Source organism: Mustela lutreola, chromosome 3, assembly GCF_030435805.1.
Source record: "Mustela lutreola isolate mMusLut2 chromosome 3, mMusLut2.pri, whole genome shotgun sequence".
NCBI classification, from domain to species: Eukaryota; Metazoa; Chordata; class Mammalia; order Carnivora; family Mustelidae; genus Mustela; species Mustela lutreola.
In genome coordinates, this window is record NC_081292.1 from 196,502,444 (window position 1) to 196,525,344 (window position 22,901).

Consider the following 22,901-nt stretch of genomic DNA (forward strand, 5'->3'; position numbering starts at 1 on the left):
ATATATAAGCTATAAAGACTATCTATGATATACGAAGTATAAAGAACTGGAAAATGTATGCTATTAATCTTATCACATGTCATAGGATACAATATAATTTAGACATCTTCAGGATGTTCATATTAAAATACCAAGCCAATTTCAACTAACATAAAATTAATTATATTACAGAGAAATAAGGTTTGAGATATAAGTGTACCTGGAGGCAGACTTACAATTCAACAGATAAGATTTTAAGGTATGTATCAGTTGTTCAGAAAGAATACAAACTTGCTTTTCATAAAAAAATCTTTAGGGAATTATCGTAAACTTACTAGAATTTCCGAGAAGCAAATATTTTCAACTCCAACTTACGCTAGGGTATTACTGTGACCACAAGCTTAAAAAAGATTTTGAGGGACGCCTGGGTGGCTCAGTGGGTTAGGGCCTCTGCCTTCGGCTCAGGTCGTGATCCCAGGGTCCTGGGATCGAGTCCCGCGTCGGGCTCTCTGCTCGGCGGGGAGCCTGCTTCCTCCTCTCTCTGCCTGCCTCTCTGCCTCCTTGTGATTTCTGTCTATCAAATAAATAAATAAATCTTTAAAAAAAAAAAAAAAAAAAAAAGATTTTGAAAAAAGGAAGGAAAAAAACTAGCCAAGCAAAATTACATCACGGGGCCACAGAACCAAGCTAGAGAAACAATGTGCCAGACTGGGATGGTATCCTGGTCCTACTCTTTACTAGTTATATGACCCTGGACTAAATAATTTAACCACCTTTTAAAGTGGCAAATAACAATACCTACTTCTAAGTTGTGAGGCTTTAATGAGTTCATACAAGCAATTAAACCAACACACTCAGTAATTTTCACCATTAACTATTACGAGCTGTCAATTAAGAGGATTCTGGACAACAGTCCTAAATACTAAAATCCAAAAATACTTGTTAAATCAGAATTTCCCCCCAAAAGTAACAGGAGAATATGCGGTATTAGCATAGGGAAGAGAGAAGTCACACTCACAGAATAAAAGTGGAGCTTTACGCACAGCCTTGGAGCAGAGACGGTCAGGACAGGAAGGAGCCAGAAGTCAGAGGATGAGGTTTGAGAGGATTAGAGAAGAATGAGAACACAGAACTCGGATCTGAACAACAACAACAAAAACAAAAACAAAGGCAAAAGGTTTATTATGTCAACATGAAGTATACAACTTATTTTGGGGTGGTGACTCTGGTAGCAGAGTCTCTCGGTAGGGAGGAAGACGGCGCTCTGACAGCTGCACTGTTCAATCACTTACTTCCCAATTAAACATTTAGCGGCACTTCTCACTAATGCCTAAGCTGAGTAACTGGCTTGTACCGTGGGGTTGACAATATGAACCCAAAACACATTTCTTACATTTGGACCCGATCGATGGACCAAAATTTTAAAATGTGATGGAAGAAACATGAAAATTGGGAGATAATTTTCTATCTTGATTCGCCTTTAATTAGACAGGAAGAGAAAAATCTGTACTCCAGAGCAACAACACAAAAGAGTGAAAGCCTGGGAAATGGAGCCTATGATAGAAGATTAAAAAGTTAGAAAAACTGGGGCACCTGGGTGGCTCAATGGGTTAAAGCCTCTGCCTTCAGCTCCGGTCATGATCCCAGGGTCCTGGGATGGAGCCCCGCATCGGGCCCTCTGCTCGGCAGGGGGCCTGCTTCCTCCTCTCTCTGACTGCCTCTCTCTCTACTTGTGCTCTCTGTCTGTCAAATAAATAAAAATAAAATCTTTAAAAAAAAAAGTTAGAAAAACTTAGTTTGAAGAGGAGAATAAAAGAGTAATTAAGGCTTTTAACAGTAAATATGACTAAAAAGAAAAAGGCAGCCCTATCAATGAAAGCAAGGCAAAGAGAAATAAGCGAAACTCCTTGGAGATAGTAAATACAATTAAATACAAAAAGATGTTGTTTACTGACAAATGTTAGGTGTTTAAACAGAACAGAAAGGAAGATTCTGACTGGCGAATGCTTAGAGAAAGGCAATGTAACTGCTTCCGGGGAGGACAATGAGGGATGACAGAAGAGTCATGACAAGCCGAGAAGTCAGTCCGAGAGGCTTAGAGACCATGACGTGAACACAGTCAGTACAGAACCTTGAGATACCAGATGGGAATGATAATAATGAGCTGGGGATTTGGTGTACTAGTCTCCTGATGGCCCCGCAGACTTAAGGGCTGGAAGCAAAGAGACTAATCAATATCCAGCCATGGTAAAAGGCCTTGTTTTTAGGAGGAAAACTGTAGAGAGGAGCCAATGTATTAATTAAGGCTTCCAGTAAACTCAGCAAGCCAGTCTCAAGCCTTGAATTGGAAGTATGAGTTTCAAATAGACCTCTGATAAGGAAAAAATGGCGTTAAGCATTTATCAAATGCTATTTTTAAAAAGTGGCTAAGAGTCAATAACACATCCTCTTAACTATTAGGCATTCTATAACTCAAAAAAGTTACACTGCTAGGCCATTTAAAGAGCATGTCCTCATTACTATGATGTTTGGAATTTGCTTTAAAATACTCTAGAGAGAAGATAAGGGAGGTAAGTAGGGGCAGAGATAAAGAAAGACGGAGTCTAATTTGGTAACTGTTAAAATCTGATGAGAAGAATATGGATTGTCATTATACTATTCTATAACTGTTCCTTTAAATTTCCCATGATTTTAAAAATTATTTATTTTATGTAATGCAAGAATAAGTGGGGGAAAAAAGAAGTGGGGTGTGTTTATGCTCTTGGGAGTGAATGTGGATTTAACTCTTCAGAACAGAAAAGTCAGAAAAGTCTTCTATGTAACCCTCTAAATGAGACAGCTATAGGCCCATCAACTATAAAAACCCTGCATGAGGGGCACCTGGCTGTTGGCAGAGCATGTGACTTGATCCTGGGGTTCTGAGTTCAAGCCCCACATTGGGCACAGAGCTTACTAAACAAAAACAAAAACAAACAAAAACAAAAACAACTCACACATGAAAGAGGGAATGTGTTATGCAAGTAGGAAACATTAAAAAGGAAGTGTTTCAGAGAAGCAGGAAAAGCAAGAACAGAAGAATTGGGGGAGGATGATGATCAGGAAACAAATGGCAGGAAAATCCACTTCTCGGGGGGTGTGGGGAAGGAGAGGTATTTCTTGAGAAGTTATTGTGTCCTAAAACCTGTTGTTAGGTATTTTACATCATTGTCTCACATAATCCCCACAGCAAATTTGTAATGTAGTAAATGTTGTTAAGATGAGGAAATGGGGGGTGCGTGGGTGGCTCAGTGGGTTAAGCCTCTGCCTTCGGCTCAGGACATGATCCCAGGGTCCTGGGATGGAGCCCCGCATCGGGCTCTCTGCTCAGCAGGGAGCCTGCTTCCCTTCCTCTCTCTCTGCCTGCTTCTCTGCCTACTTGTGATCTCTCTTTGTCAAATAAATAAAATCTTAAAAAAAAGACGAGGAAATGAAAGCTCACAAAAAAGCTAAGTAACACATAATCATGCAGACACTAAATGGCAGAAGCAAGATTCAAAGCTTCTTGGTCAAGCTTCACCTTCACACTATAAAATAATGCTCTTTCCAATGAGCTTCATTAAACATAGGACAAAATAAGTAACTTCCTGTGAAGCACACACATTAGAAAAAAGTAGACAGCACAATCGAAGGAGGGAGAAAGATAAGAAAATCAGTAAGTATATACAGATTGTCACTGTAATTTAGAGAAGGTGCACAGAGAAGGGTACATCACTATACCGGGGACTAGAGGAGGAGTTAGCCAGGCTAGATGAGAAAAATGTTTCTTGAAAAAAAAAAAAAAAAAAGAGCTAGACTCATTTTTACTGAGGGTCTATTCTACACCAAGAGCCAGATATACAGACATAATTGAAATAGACCCTCCCTCCATGGAGCATACACTTTAGGACACAGACATTCAAAGAATTATCCAAAACGTAATTAACAAATTGGCAAGTGTTGTAAAGGTAAGTACAGACTGTCATGACAGCAGCTAAAAGAAGACCGATCTAGGGACAGTGGAGTGATCAGAGACAGCTTCCCTGGGGAAGTGACATTCGAACTAAGAGCTGAAAGATGAACATGCATCTACTGGGTGTGGGTGCTTAGAACTGACAATCCAAGCAATGGGAACAGGATATACAGAGGCCTTGAGATGGGAGAGAAGAAGGAATAGAACTAAAAGAAAACCAGTGTGGCTAGAATATAAGCAAGCACAAAGGAGAATGGGAAATGAGGCTGGAAAAGTAGGCAAGCTAAATCATAAATGGTCTTTTTTTTTTTTTTTTTAAAGATTTTATTTATTTATCAGAGAGAGAGAGAGGGGGAGAGAGCGAGCACTGGCAGACAGAATGGCAGGCAGAGGCAGAGGGAGAAGCAGGCTCCCCGCCGAGCAAGGAGCCTGATGTGGGACTCGATCCCAGGACGCTGGGATTATGACCTGAGCCGAAGGCAGCTGCTTAACCAACTGAGCCACCCAGGCGTCCCTCATAAATGGTCTTTAAAACTGCATTAAATACGGGCACCCGAGTGGCTCAGATGGTTGAGTGTCTGCTTTTCACACAGGTCAAGATCTCCAGATCCTGGGATTGAGTCAGTGTTGGGCTCCTGGCTCAGCTGGGAGTCTGCTTCTGCCCTTGCTTGTGCTCTCTATGTCTCTGTCTCTCTCAAATGAATGAATAAAATCTTTTTAAAAAAAAAAATAAATAAATAAAACTATTTTCAATATTCAAGAGTTCATTCCAAGAGCAAAGGGAGGCCAGTGGAGGTTTTTGATCAAGGGAGAAATAAAATAAGAAATGCATTTTGAGGGGTGCCTGAGTGGCTCAGTGGGTTAAAGCCTCTGCCTTCGCCTAAGGTCATAATCCCAGGGTCCTGGGATCGAGCCCGCGTCAGGCTCTTTGCTAGGCGGGGAGCCTGCTTCCCCCGCTCTCTCTGCCTGCCTCTCTGCCTACTTGTGATCTCAGTCTGTCAAATAAATAAATAAAATCTTTTTAAAAAATTAAAACATTTAAAAAAATGAAATGCATTTTGAAAATATATATTTTCAAGGGTTTTGAACCTCAAGTCCACAGATACCAAAATGTCTATGCCTAGAATGCACGAGTTCATGAACTTGAATGAGGGAGAAAAATCTTTTTTACTAACCTCTAATTGAAATTTAGCATTTCTTTTAATTGTGAATATAGGCCCTTGGCTGTCAGCAATATAAATTTCAAGTATGTTCACATCATCTTACACTTATTTTAAAACTGTCAAAATAATGGTTTTGTCCCTCATAATATCATTAAAGTTATAGAAGTTTTGGGAGTGCCTGGGTGGCTCAGTGGGTTAGGGCCTCTGCCTTCAGCTCAGGTCATGATCCCAGGGTCCCGGGATCGAGCCCCGCATCGGGCTCTCTGCTTGGCAGGGAGCCTGCTTCCCCCTCTCACTCTGACTGCCTCTCTGCCTACCTGTGATCTCTGTCAAATAAATAAATAAAATCTTAAAAAAAAAAAAAGTTATAGAAGTTTTGTACCCAACAATCCAGCAATCGTACTACAGGTATTTATCCAAAGAATACAAAAGCACGAATTCACAGGAATACATACATTCCTGATGTTTATAGGAACATTATTTATAATAGCTGAATTATGGAAACAGCCCAAGCGTCCACTGGTTGATGAGTGGGTAAGATGGTATGTGTGCGTGTGTGTGTACGTGTGTGTACATACAGACATACACATACACACATATATATATGCACAATGAAGTATCACTTAGCCATAAAAAAAAGAATGAAATCTTGCCATTTGCAACCACATGGATGGATCTAGACAGTATTATGATAAGCAAAATAAATCAGAGAAAAACAAATACTACATGATTTAACTCATTTATGGAACTTAAGACACAAAATAAACGAACAAAGAGGGGGAAGAAAAAAGAGAGGTAAACCAAGAAACAGACTTATTTATTTATTTGACAGAGCACAAGCAGGGGGAATGGCAGAGGGAGAGGGAGAAGCAGGCTCCCAGTTGAGCAGGGAGCCCAATATGGGGTTCAATCCTAGGACCCCAGGACCACAACCTGAGCTGAAGGCAGACATTCAACTGACTGAGCCACTAAGCACCAAAGAAACAGACTCTTGGGGCGCCTGGGTGGCTCAGTGGGTTAAAGCCTCTGCCTTCGGCTCGGGTCATGAACCCAGGTTCCTCGGATCGAGCCCCACATCAGGCTTTCTGCTTGGCAGGGAGCCTGCTTCCCCCTCTCTCTCTGCCTGCTTGATATCTGTCAAATAAATAATAAATAAAATCTTAAAAAGAAAAAAAAGAAGCAGACTCTGAACTACAGGCACAAACTGATGGTTACCAGAAAGGAGGTGGGAGGGGGATCAAGGAGCACACTTGCTGTGATGCGCACCGGGCGATGTAAGAACTGCTGAGTCACTATACTGTACACCTGAACCTAGTATTACACTGTATGTTAACTAACTAGAATTTTTAAAAAAATTAAACAGAATTAACAGAATCCATTAAACGTAAAAAAAAAATTAATTAATTAAAATTATGGAAATTTTGGAAGCACTGCTGGATCTTGTTATTTATTTATTTGCTTGAGAGAGAGAGAGAGAGAGCAAAAGAGATCCCAGAGGGGAAGAAGCAGACTCACCACAGGGCAAGGAGTCCGATGCAGGGCTTGATCCCAGGAAGGACCCTGAGATCAGGACCTGAGCCAACAGCCGCTTAACTGACTGAGCCAGCCAGGCACCCTGGATCTCGTTATTTAATGCATTAATAATGATACACGTATATTAAAATACTCCAAGTTTTTAAAAAATAATATTTTTGTATTTATATTGTTTTCCTTTATAGTCACACATTTTAAAATGTTCTCAGAAGGAATCTACAGGTTTTGCCAAAACTACAAGGGGTACGTGTCCTAAAAAAGAAATTGAGAATCCCTGTAGAGGACAGAAAACTGAGTAGGGGAGAAGGGCAGAGAGAAGGTAGCAAGATACACTATCAAGGTAAGCCTATGGAAGCTTAAACTAGGATGTGGCCATGCTGAGAGACAGAAGTAGACCAATTTGAAAGACCAATTTGAAAGATATTTGGAAGGTAAATTTGACATCAGAGACTCTTTCCAAATGTATTTATCAAAAATACTTAGTGCTATAAAAATGCTTATAGTAAAATGGCAAATAAAAATGCCGGATCTGGGGCGCCTGGCTGGCTAAGTCAGTGGAGCATCTAACTCTTGATGTCAGGGTTTTAAGTTCAAGCCCCATGTTGGATGTAGAGATTACTTAAAAATAAAATCTTAAAAAAAAAAAAAGTTCAGAGTCTATAACTATCCATATAGTATGATGCTGACTAAAGTTCTACTGTGTAGAGAAAACACTAAAATGATAGGAAGGATTTTAAGACGTTAAACATGGTTATAGCTGAGTAACGGATACCATTAAAATTGTTCATTTTTTTCCTTAGGACTTTCCTAAATATTTCCATATCTTGTAAAATGACTATCAGAAAAAAGTAAGCATAATTTTAGTTATTTCTGGAAAAATTTTAATGACATGAGAAAATGTTTGTGATTTTTTTTAAAGATTTATTTATTTTTAGAGAAAGAGAGAACGAGAGGATGAGCAGTGGGAGGGGCAGAGGGAGAGGGAGGGGCGATCCTCAAGCAGACTCCTCACTCAGTGTGGAGCCCAAGGCAGAGCTTGATCCCAGAACTCTGAGATCATGACCTGAGCAGAAATCAGGAGTCAGATGCTTAAGCAAATGAGCCACCCAGGTGCTCCATGAGATGTTTTATAAAATTGTACATACAGTATGATGTTTTCCACACATACATCTACAGTGAAATTATGGATGATTTCTTGAAAGTTCGACTTTCCATGTTTTCTACCGCCACCATTTATTAATAATTCCACAAATGGATAGAGTTTTGAACAGAAGAAAGGATTCTTTAAGATTTAAAATGAGAGGTAAGAACAAAAGATTGAGATGGATAGAGTTTGTTGGTGGGGAAACAGGATACTGGGGGAGCTTACAGGTAAGGGACTCTGGTCTCAGCGAAGCTGGAGGCAAGCAAAGAGGTTGTCAGGACTGGCAATACTAGAGTAAGGGTGAAGATCTGGAACAGTCCTACTGGGACACAGAGAACTGTCAGGTAGCACACAGGGCTCAGCTAAGAATCTTTAGGGTCAAAAGGAAAATAATATGGATTAGTATTGTTCTCAAACTTTGTATATCATTTGTGGAACGAACTTTGTTTCTTTGACAGAGAGAGAGAAAAAGAGCAAGCACAAGTAGGCAGAAAGGCACGTGGGGGTGGGGAGCAGGCTCCCCACTGAGCAGAGAACCCGATGTGGGATTTGATTCCAGGACCCTGAGATCATGACTGAGCTGAAGGCAGAGGCTTAACCCACTGAGCCACCCAGGTGTCCCATTAGTGAAACGTCTTAAAAAAAGTCAGGTCCCTCTCCCAGTATGACTCAGTTTGTATATGCAAATGCCCAGTAATCACATCACTCCAACTTACACAGGAGTACAGGTGTTTAGATTTCTGTTGTTTGTTTTGTTTCAGAATTTCAGAAGAATAAAAATCACCTTGGAGAGACAAGTAAGAGGGGGGCCTGGCTGGCTCAGTCAGTTGAGGATCTGAGTCTTGACTTAGGCTCAGGTCATGAGCTCAAGCTTGGCAGGGGAAACCCACGCTCAGCAGGGAGTCTGCTTGAGACTCTCCCTCTCCTGCTGCCTCTCCCCTTGCCATGCATGCTCATTCTCTCTCTCTCTCCCACTAAAATAAACAAATAAATCTTTAAAAATAAATAAAGAGAGAGAGACAAGGAAAAAAGTACCAAGGGGAGACACACTAATAGTCAAAAATATACTATTATCTGTATTGTAGAATTCTGGGCCAAATTTCTTATCACCTTACCTTAAGCAGGAGAGCAAAATTACTCTGCAGAGACTTAGTCACACCACTTTCATATAATTTTTTCCTTGTGTGGTTTTCACTTACATTTGCAACACCAGAGTGATACCTTAATAATGACTTAAGCATGGTTTCAAAAGGGTCCGCTGAAACAGACAAATTAAACATTTGTGCGTCAAAGTAGTGACTCAGAAAACAAAACTGTAACAATAAAAACTCCAGCAGTAAAACAAACACATCAGGGAGGCAGGGCGGCAGCGGACAGCATGGCAACTTTTTCCCAACTCCTCTCATATCTTTCCTAGATATGAACAGTTCAAGAGGCAGTAAGAATTGGCAAGAATACCATATCCTGACTGGCAATTCTACTATAAATCATTAATACTTAACATAAGTTTTCTACCTACATGAAAACAGTATCTTTGACTTTATTAAAAGCTCATTCCACTGATGTTAAAGGAAAATTGTTGTAATGGTCATATATTATGGTTAAAATTATTTAGCTGAGTTCAGAAACGTTTTCCTTCTTCACTTAATTTTTAAGTATTTCTTTAATGACTATATTGTTTTCATACAAAAAATACATTGTCATTATAAACAATTAAAACAGTAAAATAAAAAGAATATAAAATTCATCTAAATTTCGCCACAGAGATTCCACTGAACATTTTCAAGATTGTTTTTTATAGCTGTTAACATTACTTAACGGAGACAGACAAAACACATGTCAGATTTTGCAAAGAATACAAGCCCTTCTTTCAGAGCACTACCAGGTCATTAGTGTGGTCATTTAAATAATGTTTACATGCCTCCCCTACTCCTCCAATTACACTATGAACCCCACAGAAGCAGAGACCGTGTCTGGTTTCACTCATGTGTAGAAAACTTGATGATGAAGAGCACAAACTCAGACCACACTGCCTACCTTCGAGTCCTAGCTCCATCACTAATTAGCTGAGCAACCTTGCGTCAATGACTTACCCTCTTTGTATCTCCATTTTCACTAATATCTATTTCATTGGGTTGTTCTAAGGATTAAATGAGATAATATGTATAAACGGCTTATAACCAGTGTTGGCATATAGTAGGCTATAACAGATATTGGTGAACAAAATAAAATAAATTTATGTCATCATATTAAAGCCTGAATATGTTTTTTTATTCAGCCACTGAAAAATGTTTAGGAGTGCCTGGGTGGCTCAGTTGGTTAAGCATCTACCTTCACCTTGGGTCATGATCCCAGAGTCCTGGGATCTAGCCCCACATCAGGCTCCCTGCTTGGTGGGGAGCCTGCTTCTCCCTCTCCTGTTCTCCCTGCTTGTTCTCTCTCTGTCAAAAAAGTAAAATCTTTAAAAAAAAAAAAAAAAAAAAAAAGAAGGAAAAAGAAAAACATCTAAGTTTGCTTCAAAAATTTTTTAATTAATATATAATGTCTTGTTTGCTTCAGGGGTACAGGTCTGTGAATCATCAGTCTTATACTACTCACAGCACTCACCACAGCACATGCCCTCCCCAATGTCTATAACCCAGCGACCCTATCCCTCCTGCCACCCCCCAGCAACCCTCAGTTTATTTTGTGAGATTGAGAGTCTCTTATGGTTTGTCTCCCTTCTGATCACATATTGTTTCATTTTTTTCCCTCCCTACCCCCTACAACCCCCCTGCTCTGCCTCTCAAATTCCTTGTATCAGTGAGATCATATGATAATTGTCTTTCTCTGATTGACTTATTTCACTTAGCATGATACCCTCTAGTTCCATCCACATCATTGCAAATGGCAAAATTTCATTTCTTTTTATGGCTGCATAGTATTCCATTGTATGTGTGTGTATATATATACACACACACACACATATACACACCACATCTATCTTCTTTATCCATTTATCTGTTGATGAACATCTAGGCTCTTTCTCAAATTTTTATTGTAAATAATACTAATACATCTTTTCTCATTTACATGAATATCAATTTATATTATTTACATGAATATTTATATTTATGTAATTTATATTATTTACATGAATATCAATTTATAACTTCCTTATGGTATCACTGCTAAGCCAAAGATCCTATCAACGTCCTCTCCCAAGTTTATAAAATAATTATATTCAGTGTTTCTCCATCCCCTCATCAACAATGAGTTTTGCCAATATTTTTCATCTATTCCATTCAGATAGGTAAAACTCTCATTTTTATTTGCATCCCACTAATTATTAGTGAATCTGAAATCTTCATTTGCTTACTGGCCATTTTTATTTCTTCTTTCTTAATTACCTTGTTTTTGGCCATTTTTCTACAACTGCATTTTATTTTTATTTTCTCACTAGTTTTTATTTACTTTATATATAATGGGTGGTAAATAGTTTCCCCATATCTCTTTTAAACTTCTTCATGGCACCTTTTATTTTAGAGAAATACAGTAACCAATTATTACACAGCATGTGTAGTAATATGTGGCCAACACTCACCTCTCTCTTTTTCATCCTTTTTTAAGGTGTTCTTTTGTACTGAAATTTCTCATTTTTATGCAGACAGTTTTACCTGTCTTGTGCTTGATGTCCTAGATTTCATGTTATGGTAAGAAAAGGTTTATCAACACCCAACCCCAATTTAATACCTAACCATGTTTTCTCCTAATACTTTCAGGACTTCACATTTTAATTGCCTGGAATTCATTTTGATGTAAAGAGTAAGGCAGGGATGCAGATTTATTTTTCCCCAATAACTAACCAGTTTTCCCAAACCATAAAATGCTCTCTTTATCATGTATCCTTGGTTTATCTACTGGACTACCTACTCTATTTCATCAATCTGTCTAGTCTTACAAGATTCTTTAAATTAATCTAAGTTTATAGCACATTGCTCTGCCTGATAGTATAAGTATTCCCCTCATTAATATTCTTTTCTAGATGTTTCCTACATAAGCACCCTGGAACTATTTAAAAAAAAAAAATCCTGTTGGAATTTACATTGGGATTCTACTGCATATACCTATAAATTGAAGGAAAAAAATAATTATTTTACAGTACTTTGCCTTAAATGAGATAAGGACCTTAGCATAATGCCTAGCACATAATATAAAGCAGTCAATAAATGTTATCTCTTCTTACCCTTCATTTACAGATGTTTATTCTTAAGAGATAAGGATCAACCAATCAGATTAAACTTACATGTCTTATTGGGGTTGATATGCTGCTTCAGTACCTCAACGGTGCCCAAACTAACCACAAGGCGCCTGCCAAACCAGAAGGAGACCACAGGCCCGTATCTCTCATGCAAATTAACCAGGAACTCGTGCAAACTTCCACTATTCACAATATCTGGAAGATTACCATCCCTGAGAAAAGAGCAACATTTGACAAAACAACTTGGAAAAATAAGAAGTTTAACTTGGAAAAGCCAGAAAAACAATAGTTGACTCTGAATTAACTGTGTCAATAGATGAGAGCAGAGGTGCATGAAATGCAAATTACCAAGCTGCTTGGACATATTTAGATCTGGATTTGTCTGATATTTTGAGAATTTGTAACAGTTGAAGCCAAGTAAAGATACACAAGGAACATCTGCTCAGACAATAGAAAATGACCCAATTTCTGCAACATCTCATTCTGAGAAAGCAATGAACATCATCCTAGGCTAATTTAAATCATCAACCAGCTATGGCATTCTTTTCTTCTTACCTTCTATCTTATCTTTCTATTTTTAATACTCTCTGGCTAGAGAAAGTGAAAAAATATTTTTTAAGATTTGTGTTTTAACCATTTTCTAATTAATTAATTAATTAATTTATAAGTAACCTCTACATGCAACATGGGGCTCGAACTCATCACCCTGAGATCAAGAGCTGGATGCTCTACTGACTGAACCAGCCAGAAACCACAAAAGCAATTAAAGTTTTTGATTTATACAGTCCTCCTTTCTGTTAATAAAGTTCAGGTTGTATGCCCAGCGATAAATTTAGAGTACACAAAGGAATTAAATAATCTGTGTAATCTAAAAATAGGTTTTAGTTTTGATACCAAAAATTAAGAGTTAACTCTATTGATTTCCCAGAAAAGTAACTACTCACATCTCTTCAGTTGGAGTAATCCCCGGGATTCCTGCAGCTTGTCTAGAAGCCTTAAGGAGAAATTAAGAAATAGTTTAGTATAATGATTTGGTATTTAATACATAATTTAGTATATGATATATAACCATATATCCCATCAGTCAGATGTTTTGCCAAGACATCCACAGGACCTTAAGTGATGGCTTTCCATCTTGGCTGAATCTCAAGAATTCTTTCTATATTAAAATACAAAAAATGGGTGTGTATTTAAAAGAATAATCTTTTTGTTTTAAAGATTTTTTTTAAAATTTATTTCTTTGACAAACAGAGATCACAAGTAGGCAGAGAGGCAGGCAGAGAGAGAGGAGAGAGAGGAGGAAGCAGCCTCCACACTGAGCAGAGAGCCTGATGCGGGGATCGATCCCAGAACCCTGGGACCATGACCTGAGCCAAAGGCAGAGGCTTTAACACACTGAGCCACCCAGGTGGCCCTAAAAGAATAATCTTAATACCCTTCCTGTGTCAATTAAATTAACAAGTTTGAAAAATTTAATGTCCATTCTAATCAACAAATACATAATTAAGCACTTTTAAAAATTGTTTTCCTGAGTCTATATATGATCCCATCTGTCTTAGTTTTAAAAAAAAGCCATGCTTACAACAGACTCCTTCCTAAAACAGTTCTTTTTCTAGTTTAAGAATTTACCAAAATACAATATGATCTTCATCTTTTGCTTTAATGTAGCCATTACTGTGAGGGTCTGATAGTCAGTGAGGTGTGTGGCATACAAACAAGTTAACAAAATAATTTACAGCAAATTGTTCAAGTAACAACCTCTAAGAAATGAACTGGGGGAAAGTTTGGGGAATTTTAGTATTTTACAATTTTGTACCGGGTTTACAGTTGCTTTGTTTTGGGATCAGTGTTATTTTTTATGTAATTTTATGACAGTCATATTATTCTCTTTTTTTAAAACATTTTTTTGAATATTTTATTTATTTATCTGAGAGAGAGACACAGCGAGAGAGGGAACACAAGCAGGGGGAGTGAGAGAAGGAGAAGCAGGTTCCCCACTGAGCAGGGAGCCCGATGTGGGGCGATGCGGGGCTCGATCTCAGGACGCTGGGATCATGACCCGAGCCGAAGGCAGATGCTTAATGACTGAGCCACCCAGGCACCCCAACAGTCATATTATTCTTATAATTGTAAGATTTTTTTACAAAATAATTTTAAATAAATATTTACTCCAGAATCAATTCTGAATTTTGTCAGTGATTTTGATTAATACTAATCAGAGTTTACCTATCTGACATTCTGCCCTTTTCTACCTAATTAACATTATAAAAGTAAATGAACAGTGTTTCTTTATTTGAACACTTTTTACAAATATTTTAATGAAAGGAAAATATTTATTTTTTTAAATTTTAATTCCAGTATCGTTAACATACAGTGTTACATTAGTTTCAGGTGTACAACATAGTGATTCAACATTTTTTTTTTTTTAAGATTTATTTGAGAGAGAAAGAGGGGGCACCGCATGCATGCGCACAAAGGAGAAGAGGGGAGGGAGAGAGTCTCAAGCAGACTCCACACTGATCAGGCAGCCTGATTTGGGGCTCCATCTCACAACCCTGAGATCATGACCTGAGCCAAAACGAAGAGTCAGACACTTAAGCAATGGCTACACTCAGGCGATTCAAGATACTTGAACATTTAAAGGCTAAACTATGTACCATCATGTAGCTGAAATCGCTTAATCAGTTTCCTACTACACTGCTACTAAACATCTGACAGTTTCTTTTCTTTCTTTTGTTTTTTTCATTAATATAAGTAGTTCTAGAAAAATCTTTGTACGACTTTACTTTTTTCCTCCTTTGGGGTAGGTATGCCAAAAGAGAAATACTAGATTGACTGGTATTAATTGAAGAGTTTTACTCTTTCCGCTAAATACTACAAGAACGCTATCTAGATACCAGTATGTGTAACTTGTATTTAACTGGTAACAGTTAAATCCACACTGTATTTTGTCCCACAGTCTCATCAATGATAGAACCTTGTCAAGTTTAATATAAATAGAAGGGAAAAGGATGGAAAGAAATCCATAATTAGAAAGATATAAAGTCAGCAGTAGAAAAAAAAAAAAAAACCCTACCTTTTTTTTCCAGGCTAAAATTACTAATGACAAAACACGTTTCTTGATTTGTCTTCAAACATGACAGACTGATAACATTCATCAACTATCTCTTCTTCCTGAAACCCCACTAAATGAAAGCGAAAAAATTAAATAGGAGAAAACAAGGATAAAGAGAATGGGAGTAGAACAATTCAACACATTTTCTGAAAGTGTTAAGCTGTTGGAGAAGTGACTAACAGACATTGTAGAGGTCTCTTCGGGGGGTCTGCAGAGGAAAAAGGAGAACTCCTACAAGAAGCAATCAGATTTGCTTTCAGTAACTAAAAGACAGGGTAAGACACAAGGCAAGACATAGACTCTAACAATTCTTGAAAAGCTGGTGTACAGATCCCTTAGACACCTTAGATGTCTTTCTCCATTCCTGTGATCACTGTCCTTCTAGAAGGAGACTTCAAGACTTCAGACTCAGGAGATACAGGCCGGGGGCGGGGGGCGGGGGGAAACAGCCCCTATAATTCTAAGGGCAAATTAGAATTTTATACGAAGCCAAACTAGTATTGAAGAGTATAACTTGAACAGAAAGATTTTCAAACAAGCTAGGTCTCATAAGATGTATTTTCCATGCACATGTCTTTAGGAAGCTTCTGGAAAATTATGAGCTGCAGCACATAAAGGGAGTGAAAGAAAGAAAGAAACGTGGGGCATATAGGAAATAGGTTATAGAACACAGGTGAAGAGAATATCCACTATGATAGTAAAAGGACAACAGCTGAACTGAAAGAGACTGTAACCAATACCAACTGGGAAAGGATGATGGAAAGCTCCAGAACGGGTATCTTCACGGGAAAGAAAACGCAACTGATGTCTTTGAATATCTGGACAACTTCACAAAGTGGCGTTATGACAGAAATGTTTAAATATGTGGAAATGTTGAAATATTTGGAAAAAAACTACTGATAGGCAAGAGTGAATAAACTCTAACAGTGTGGAAATACTAGTACAATCCCTCCCCAACAAGTCTAATACTGGCTTCTACAACTCCAGCCAACTGGAAGAAGGAGCCTTAGAAGTCTGTATATACTGTGGATAAAATGGCTCCTGTAGCAACCTCTACACTTCATCAGCAAAAATGAAGCATGAGGGGGACGCCTGGGTGGCTCAGTTGGTTGGACGACTGCCTTCGGCTCAGGTCATGATCCTGGAGTCTCGGGATCGAGTCCCGCATCGGGCTCCCAGCTCCATGGGGAGTCTGCTTCTCTCTCTGACCTTCTCCTCATTCATGCTCTCTCTCACTGTCTCTCTCTCAAGTAAATAAATAAAAAATCTTTAAAAAAAAAAAAAATGAAGCATGAGGGGCACCTGGGTGGCTCAGTGGGTAAAAGCCTCTGCCTTTGGCTCGGGTCATGATCCCAGGGTCCTGGGATCGAGCCTGACATCGGGCTCTCTGCTCAGTGGGGAACCTGCTTCCCCCTCTCTCTCTGCCTGTGATCTCTGTCTGTCAAATAAATAAATTAAAAAAAATTTTTTTAATGAAGCATGAACCCCAGAATTCCAGGTAAAATGCTCTCCTACCCTTTACAACATTCACATCTGCCAGATGGCTAAATTGATAAGAGGGATCCCCAAACTGGCATGCACCCAGACAAGACCCAGCAAAACTTCCATCCCCCCAATTCATAACCTCACCACTGCCATGTGTCTTGAGATGACCCAGAATGCTATTATGACCTTTTCCTTATTGATATAAGACACCAATGAAGGCCAAGACCAGCAGCCCCAGGTCCTCCCTCATCCCGCAGACTCCTGTTCCGACAGAAGTTTACCCTCTTCCCAGACCCATCTCTCCTCTACTCGCGTACCTAGCTCAGCAACATTCCCATGGTCGTTCCCATGGCCATACATTAGAATTGGCGGGGGGGCAGCCAAAATGTATTCTTCAATAAGACAGACAGCATCAGCAGGTAAAGCTACAGAGGTTTCTCCACAGAGCATACATTCACAAGGGCATTATTTGCTTAACAGTGAGAAAGCCTCTGGTGTATTCTCTGTAACAATATCCATTTCACAGTTTAAACAGGTACTAGCACTGTGTTCACTTACAGTTCCAGGAGGAAAGGCACAACGTGGCAAAAAAAAAAAAAAAAACAACCCTTTTTTTTTAGATCTTAAAGTCAGGTGCAATAACACAGGCAAACTTTTGATAATAGTTTTTTAAAAAAGGATTTTATTTATTTATTTGACAGAGATCACAAGTAGGCAGAGAAGCAGGCAGAGAGAGAGGAAGGGAAGCAGGCTCCCTGCTGAGCAGAGAGCCCAATTCGGGGCTTGATCCCAAGACCCGGGGATCACGACCCGAGCCGAAGGCAGAGGCTTTAACCACTGAGCCACCCAGGTGCCCCTTGATAATAGTTTTGATCCACTTTTCCACAGAGGGAGATTTCTCCACTCAGAAATTAAGGTCCTGAGGCGCATGGGTGGCTCAGCCATTAAGCGGCTGCCTTTGGCTCTGGTCATGATCCCAGGTTCTGGAATCAAGTCCCACATTGGGCTCCCTGCTCAGTGGGAAGGAAGCCTGCTTCTCTCTCCCCCACTCCCCTTGCTTGGGTCCCTCTCTCACTGTGTCTCTCTGTCAAATAAATTTTAAAAAAAGAAAGAAAGAAAGAAATTAAGGTCCTTCTCTCTCCTTCCTTGTTAAAACATTAGAGGATGTTTCACCATTACATATACAAAAATGGGGGAGGGGAGTTTAAAAAAAAAAAAGAATCATCAAAATATCTTAAATAATCAGCTGCTCCCACCACACATCAATTCAGGTTTAAGACAGGGCATCAGGGGCACCTGGGTGGCTCAGTGGGTTAAGCCTCTACCTTCGGCTCAGGTCATGATCCCAGAGTCCTGGGATTGAGTCCCAACATCGGGCTCTCTGCTCAGCGGGGAGCCTGCTTCCTCCTCTCTCTCTCTCTCTGCCTACTTGTGATCTCTGTCAGTCAAATAAAGAAATAAAATCTTTGGAAAAAAAAGAATGAATTCCCAGTTCTTCAATTGAGCAGCCACTGATGAACCAAATTAAGTCACTGCTCGGTGCCCACCCCTCCTGGCAGCTGAGGAAGAAGGCATCTGGAAAGCAGAGTACACCAGCACTGTATTGTACAGTGAACTGTATTTAAATAAGCAGCAACAACACTGACTCCCTAAGGACTAAAATCAGTCCATTTGCCCCAGGCCTCTAAGTCTCTTCTTAACATAGCAGTCAAAATGATTTTTTTTTAATTTAACTAGTAAAACGAAATTTCAATTCCCTTACATTTAAAATGTCACTCTTCTGTTGAAACCGGCCAGCGCTTATCTCAGAATAAAAGCCAAGTCCATAAACTAGCCTGCAACAAAAATCTGCCCTTCCTCCCCATCATTCTAACAGACTAGTCTCTCCCTCACTCCACTCCAGCCACACTAGTACTCTTGTTTTCCTGTAAAATACTAGTTTGGTTCCCCCTGAAGATGTGCATTTGCTATTCTCTTCGTCTGGAATGCTTTCCCAGATAGCGAAAAGCCTTGTTCCCTCATCCCCTTCAGGTCTCCGCTCAAAGTTCTCCTTATCTCTTGACCATCCTACTTTTTCTTTTAATTCCACTATAATTAACATACAGTGTAGTATTAGCTTCCGGGGGACCATACAGTGACAACACTTCTATGTAACACCTGTTGCTCATCACCACTGTAATCCTTCATCCCCATCACCTATCTGACTCCTCCCCGCCCACCTCCCTTTCTGGTATCCATCAGTTCTCCATAGTTAAAAGTCTCTTTCTTGGGATGCCTGGGTGGCTCAGTTGGTTGGACGACTGCCTTCAGCTCAGGTCATGATCCTGGAGTCCCGGGATCGAGTCCCGCATCGGGCTCCCAGCTCCATGGGGAGTCTGCTTCTCCCTGACCTTCTCCTCGCTCATGCTCTCTCTCACTGTCTCTCTCTCAAATAAATAAATTAATTTAAAAAAATTCTTTCTTGGTTTATCTTTTTTCCCCCCTTTGTTCATTTATTTTGTTTCCTAAATGCCACCTATGAGAGAAACCATATGGTATTTGTCTTTTTCTGACTTACTTCACTTAGCATTATACTCTCTAGCTCCAGCCAGGTCATTGCAAAGGGCAAGAGTCCGTTCTTTTTTATGGCTGAATAATATTTCATTGTGTGTATATACATAGCTTTATCTACTCATCTACCGATGGACACCTGTGATGCGTCCATAAATCGGCTATTATAAATAATGCTGTTACAGAATAGAGGCGCGTGTATCCTCTTAAGTAGTGTTTTTGCTTTTAGGGGGTAAATATCCAGGAGTGCAATAACTAAATCACAGCGTAGTTCTACACAAGAAAGAAGTGTTGGCAAGGATGTGGAGAAAAAGGCACCCTCTGGCACTGCTGGTGGGAATGAAAGCTAGTGTGGCCACTGTGGAAAACACTACAGTTTCCTTAAAAAACAACTGAGCGGGGACGCCTGGGTGGCGCAGTTGTTTAAGCAGCTGCCTTCGGCTCAGGTCATGATCCCAGCGTCCTGGGATTGAGTCCCACATCGGGCTCCTCGCTCAGCAGAGAGCCTGCTTCTCCCTCTGCCTCTGTCTGCCTGTGCTCGCTCTCTCCCCCACCTCTCTCTGATAAATAAATAAAATTAAAAAAAAACAAAAAAACTGACCGTTGTACTTGAAACTGACCGACGCTTCCAGATGCCTTCTGGAAACAACACTACCTGTCACCAACCTTATTTTGCTCCATAATACTTAACACTAAAACACTATCTGTGTGTGGAGGGTATGTGCTATGGTGAGTGCTGTGAAGTGTGTCAACCTGGCGATTCACAGACCTGTGCCCTTGGGGGCTAATAATACATCATATGCTAATTTTTAAAAATACTGTATGTGTTTTCTGTTTATCTATTTCCTCTCACCCGAATACACATTCCGTGAGTCAAGAATTTCCTGCCTGGCTGTTCACTGCTGCAGCCCCAGCACACGGAACCCTACTTGGCACACGTATTTTGGCTGAAATAAACAGTGTTGTTTTCTATTAACGAATCAAAGGACAGTGTCATTCATAGATTATCAAAAACTCAAGATCTGGAGCCATGAAAGGCTTAGTTTCTCAGGAAGGGCCGGGGCCGGGGGGACAAAAAAAGGCCCTGGATGTTGCGGATTGTGTAGTTGCAATATTCCAGCCTGATCCGTGTGCCGGCTCTGGAAGGAACACTGAAGGTGTTCGGTCATTATCAGCGAGGCGTGCTGGCAGCTTTAGAACTTTTTCCACAAAAACACCCCCTTGTTTTGTTTGACGGCTCCGGGGCACCTGGGTGGCTCAGGTCATGGTCCCAGGGTCCAGGGTCTGTGGGAGCCTGCTTCCTTCTCTCTCTCTGCCTGCCTCTCTGCCTACTAGTGATCTCTGCCTGTCAAATAAATAAATAAAATCCTTAAAAAAAAAAACAAAGTATAGGGGCGCCTGGGTGGCTCACTGGTTTGGGCCGCTGCCTTTGGCTCGGGTCATGATCTCAGGGTCCTGGGATCGAGCCCCGCATCGGGCTCTCTGCTCCGCAGGAAGCCTGCTTCCTTCTCTCTCTCTCTCTGCCTGCCTCTCGGCCTACTTGTGATCTCTGTCTGTCAAATAAATAAATAAAATCTTAAAAAAAAAAAAAAAAAAAAAACAAAGTATATGTGAAGTACAGTTCACATATAATAAATAAAATAAAATAAAATAAAAGAGATGACGGCTCCCCTACCGGCTCCTTTCGTTCTCAGAATCACTCTCGGGGGCCCACAAAGGCAAGCCGAGAAAGAGGCTGGGACGAGACTCGGAGCCGAGGCGCGGCCGCTCCGTCGGACTCACGCACTAACCCACCGTAACGCTCACGGCCCGGCTCCGCCGGCCGCCGCGGCCCTGCAAAGTGCAAGCCCGGCCCGGGCCTTGAGGACTTCGGGTTTCAGTCGTTACGGCGGGAAAGATGGACGGCAAAGGCAGCCGCTGCAAAAAGTGCTGGGAGAATCCTCGGGGAAGGACCAAGGAGTGGAGCGTCCCCCAGTTGCCTCGCAGACGCACTGGAAAACGTGATTTGGGTTGGGCAGAGTTACCGCCGAAAAGCCACCCAAGAGTACTTCTCGCGCGGACGGTAACCGAGGCGGGGCGACTCCGGGAGCAGGGAGGCAGGCCCCGGGGGCCGGGCCTGAGAACCCGAGCGGCCACGCGCTCTGGACCTCTCGGCGCCGGAGGGGCCGTGGGGCCGCCCACGCCGCTCGCCTCTGCCTCTCCGCGCTGCCCGCGCGCCCGCGGAGCGTCCCTGGCTCGGGAGCTGCCCCCGCGCGGAGCCGGAGCGGAGCGGAGCGGGAGAGGCAGCGGGAACCCTCCCCTCGGGCCCGCCCCCTGCGGCCCGCCGTGGGCAGAGCGACGTGGACGCGGGAAAACACAGAGGCTGGGGCGGCGGCCAGAGCCCCCGAGGCCCCGACGGCGGTTACCGGGTAGAGGTAGAGCACCGCGGCCACCAACGCCAGCAGGAAGGTAACGGCGAAGATCGCGAAGTCCAACATGGTTCTTCCGCCCGGGAGCCACGTCTCGGATCCCGCGCTCGGGCAGCAGCGCCTCGGCCTGGCCCGCGGCGCCGAATCGGCGTGTGGGCGGAGGCGCCCGGCGAGACCCGCGAGCCAATGGGTCGCCGGGGGCGGGGCCGGGCCGGGCGGGGCCGACGGGGAGAGCAATGGAGCGCCGAGGGCTGGCGGCGGGGGCTGGGGCCGCACACCCGGGCGGAGGGGACGGCTGCCGCGGCTTCGGGGCACGCCCACGCCTTGGGGGTCAAACCGCCCGGGAAAGCCGAGTCCCGGCTCCTCACGCACGTTTGCGGTTACTCTCGCTCTGCCCCGACCAACACTTGTCCCCGTGGTTTAAATGAAAACCCGTAAACCGGAGATTCTCACGCTGCGGCCCCCGGAGCACCAGCACCCACAGCAGTCCCCGGGGAATTTGCTAGAAACGCTGATCTCTCTACCTTATCCCAGACCTACAGGCTCGGACTCCGGGAGCGAGGGCGTGTGTGTTCTGGAACAAAGCTGTGGTCGTCCGTGAGAACCGCCGACCCAAGCGAACCCGGACTGGGGAGTGTCAGAGTCCAGCTCTGGTGGAGGCTCCTTGTTCCGCGAAGGAACTTCTGTGAAGCGCTCATGGTGGGGCTCCCAGTGGAGCCCCGGACTGCTCAGGGACGGGGTCCTCACGCTAGAGCTGCAGTAAATTGGAATTTCGAAGGTTCCATCTCCTTCCTGTAAAACAGTGGAAATACTACGACACAGAGTGGCCCGCAGGAATAAATCGGATATTTTATGAGAAGTTCTTAGCACAGCTCCTGGCAAAATGCTCGTTAGTATTTAGCATAAAAATACCCTAAGATCCCTCTTCTTCTTCTTTTTATTTTTTTAAGGTTTTATTTATTTATTTGACAGACAGATTGATCACAAGTAGGCAGAGAGAGGGGGCGGAAGCAGGCTCTCCACTAAGCAGAGAGCCCCATTCGGGGCTCCATGCCAGGACCCTGAGATCATGACCTGAGCCAAAGGCAGAGGCTTAACCCCATGAGCCACCCAGGCACCCCTCTGATCCCTCTTCTTTCTCATAAGTTTTAATTATCGACAATGTAAGGCAAAGCCCGTTAGTTACTGGTGCTCCATTTTGTGACCGCGTCCTAAAAGTACAGATTTTTTTTTTTTTTAAGATTTTATTTATTTATTTGACAGACAGAGATCACAAGTAGGCAGAGAGAGAGGAGG

At 41.9% G+C, this 22,901-nt stretch overlaps 1 protein-coding gene and 1 long non-coding RNA gene across 3 annotated transcripts in view; one reads left to right on the forward strand and one right to left on the reverse strand.

Annotated features, from left to right (window-relative positions):
- The window catches only part of LOC131827549 (cytochrome P450 20A1), a 61,393-nt gene extending 39,634 nt beyond the window's left edge, over positions 1-21,759 (reverse strand). The window contains exons 1-4 of one of the 2 annotated variants that reach the window (XM_059168355.1): positions 21,603-21,759; positions 12,992-13,041; positions 12,093-12,259; positions 8,923-9,065 (exon numbers count right to left, since the gene is read on the reverse strand). In XM_059168355.1, coding sequence (XP_059024338.1) covers positions 8,923-9,065; positions 12,093-12,259; positions 12,992-13,041; positions 21,603-21,674 — 432 coding nt within the window. In that variant the 5' untranslated portion in view covers positions 21,675-21,759. Of the gene's footprint in view, positions 1-997; positions 1,019-8,922; positions 9,066-12,092; positions 12,260-12,991; positions 13,042-21,602 lie in introns of those variants that run through there. The other variant, XM_059168356.1, reaches the window with a different exon arrangement.
- Positions 21,524-22,464, forward strand: LOC131827550 (uncharacterized). Its single transcript, XR_009352047.1, has 2 exons — positions 21,524-21,645; positions 22,140-22,464. It is a non-coding gene; the product is annotated as an uncharacterized LOC131827550 (long non-coding RNA).
- The last annotated feature ends 437 nt before the right edge of the window (positions 22,465-22,901 follow it).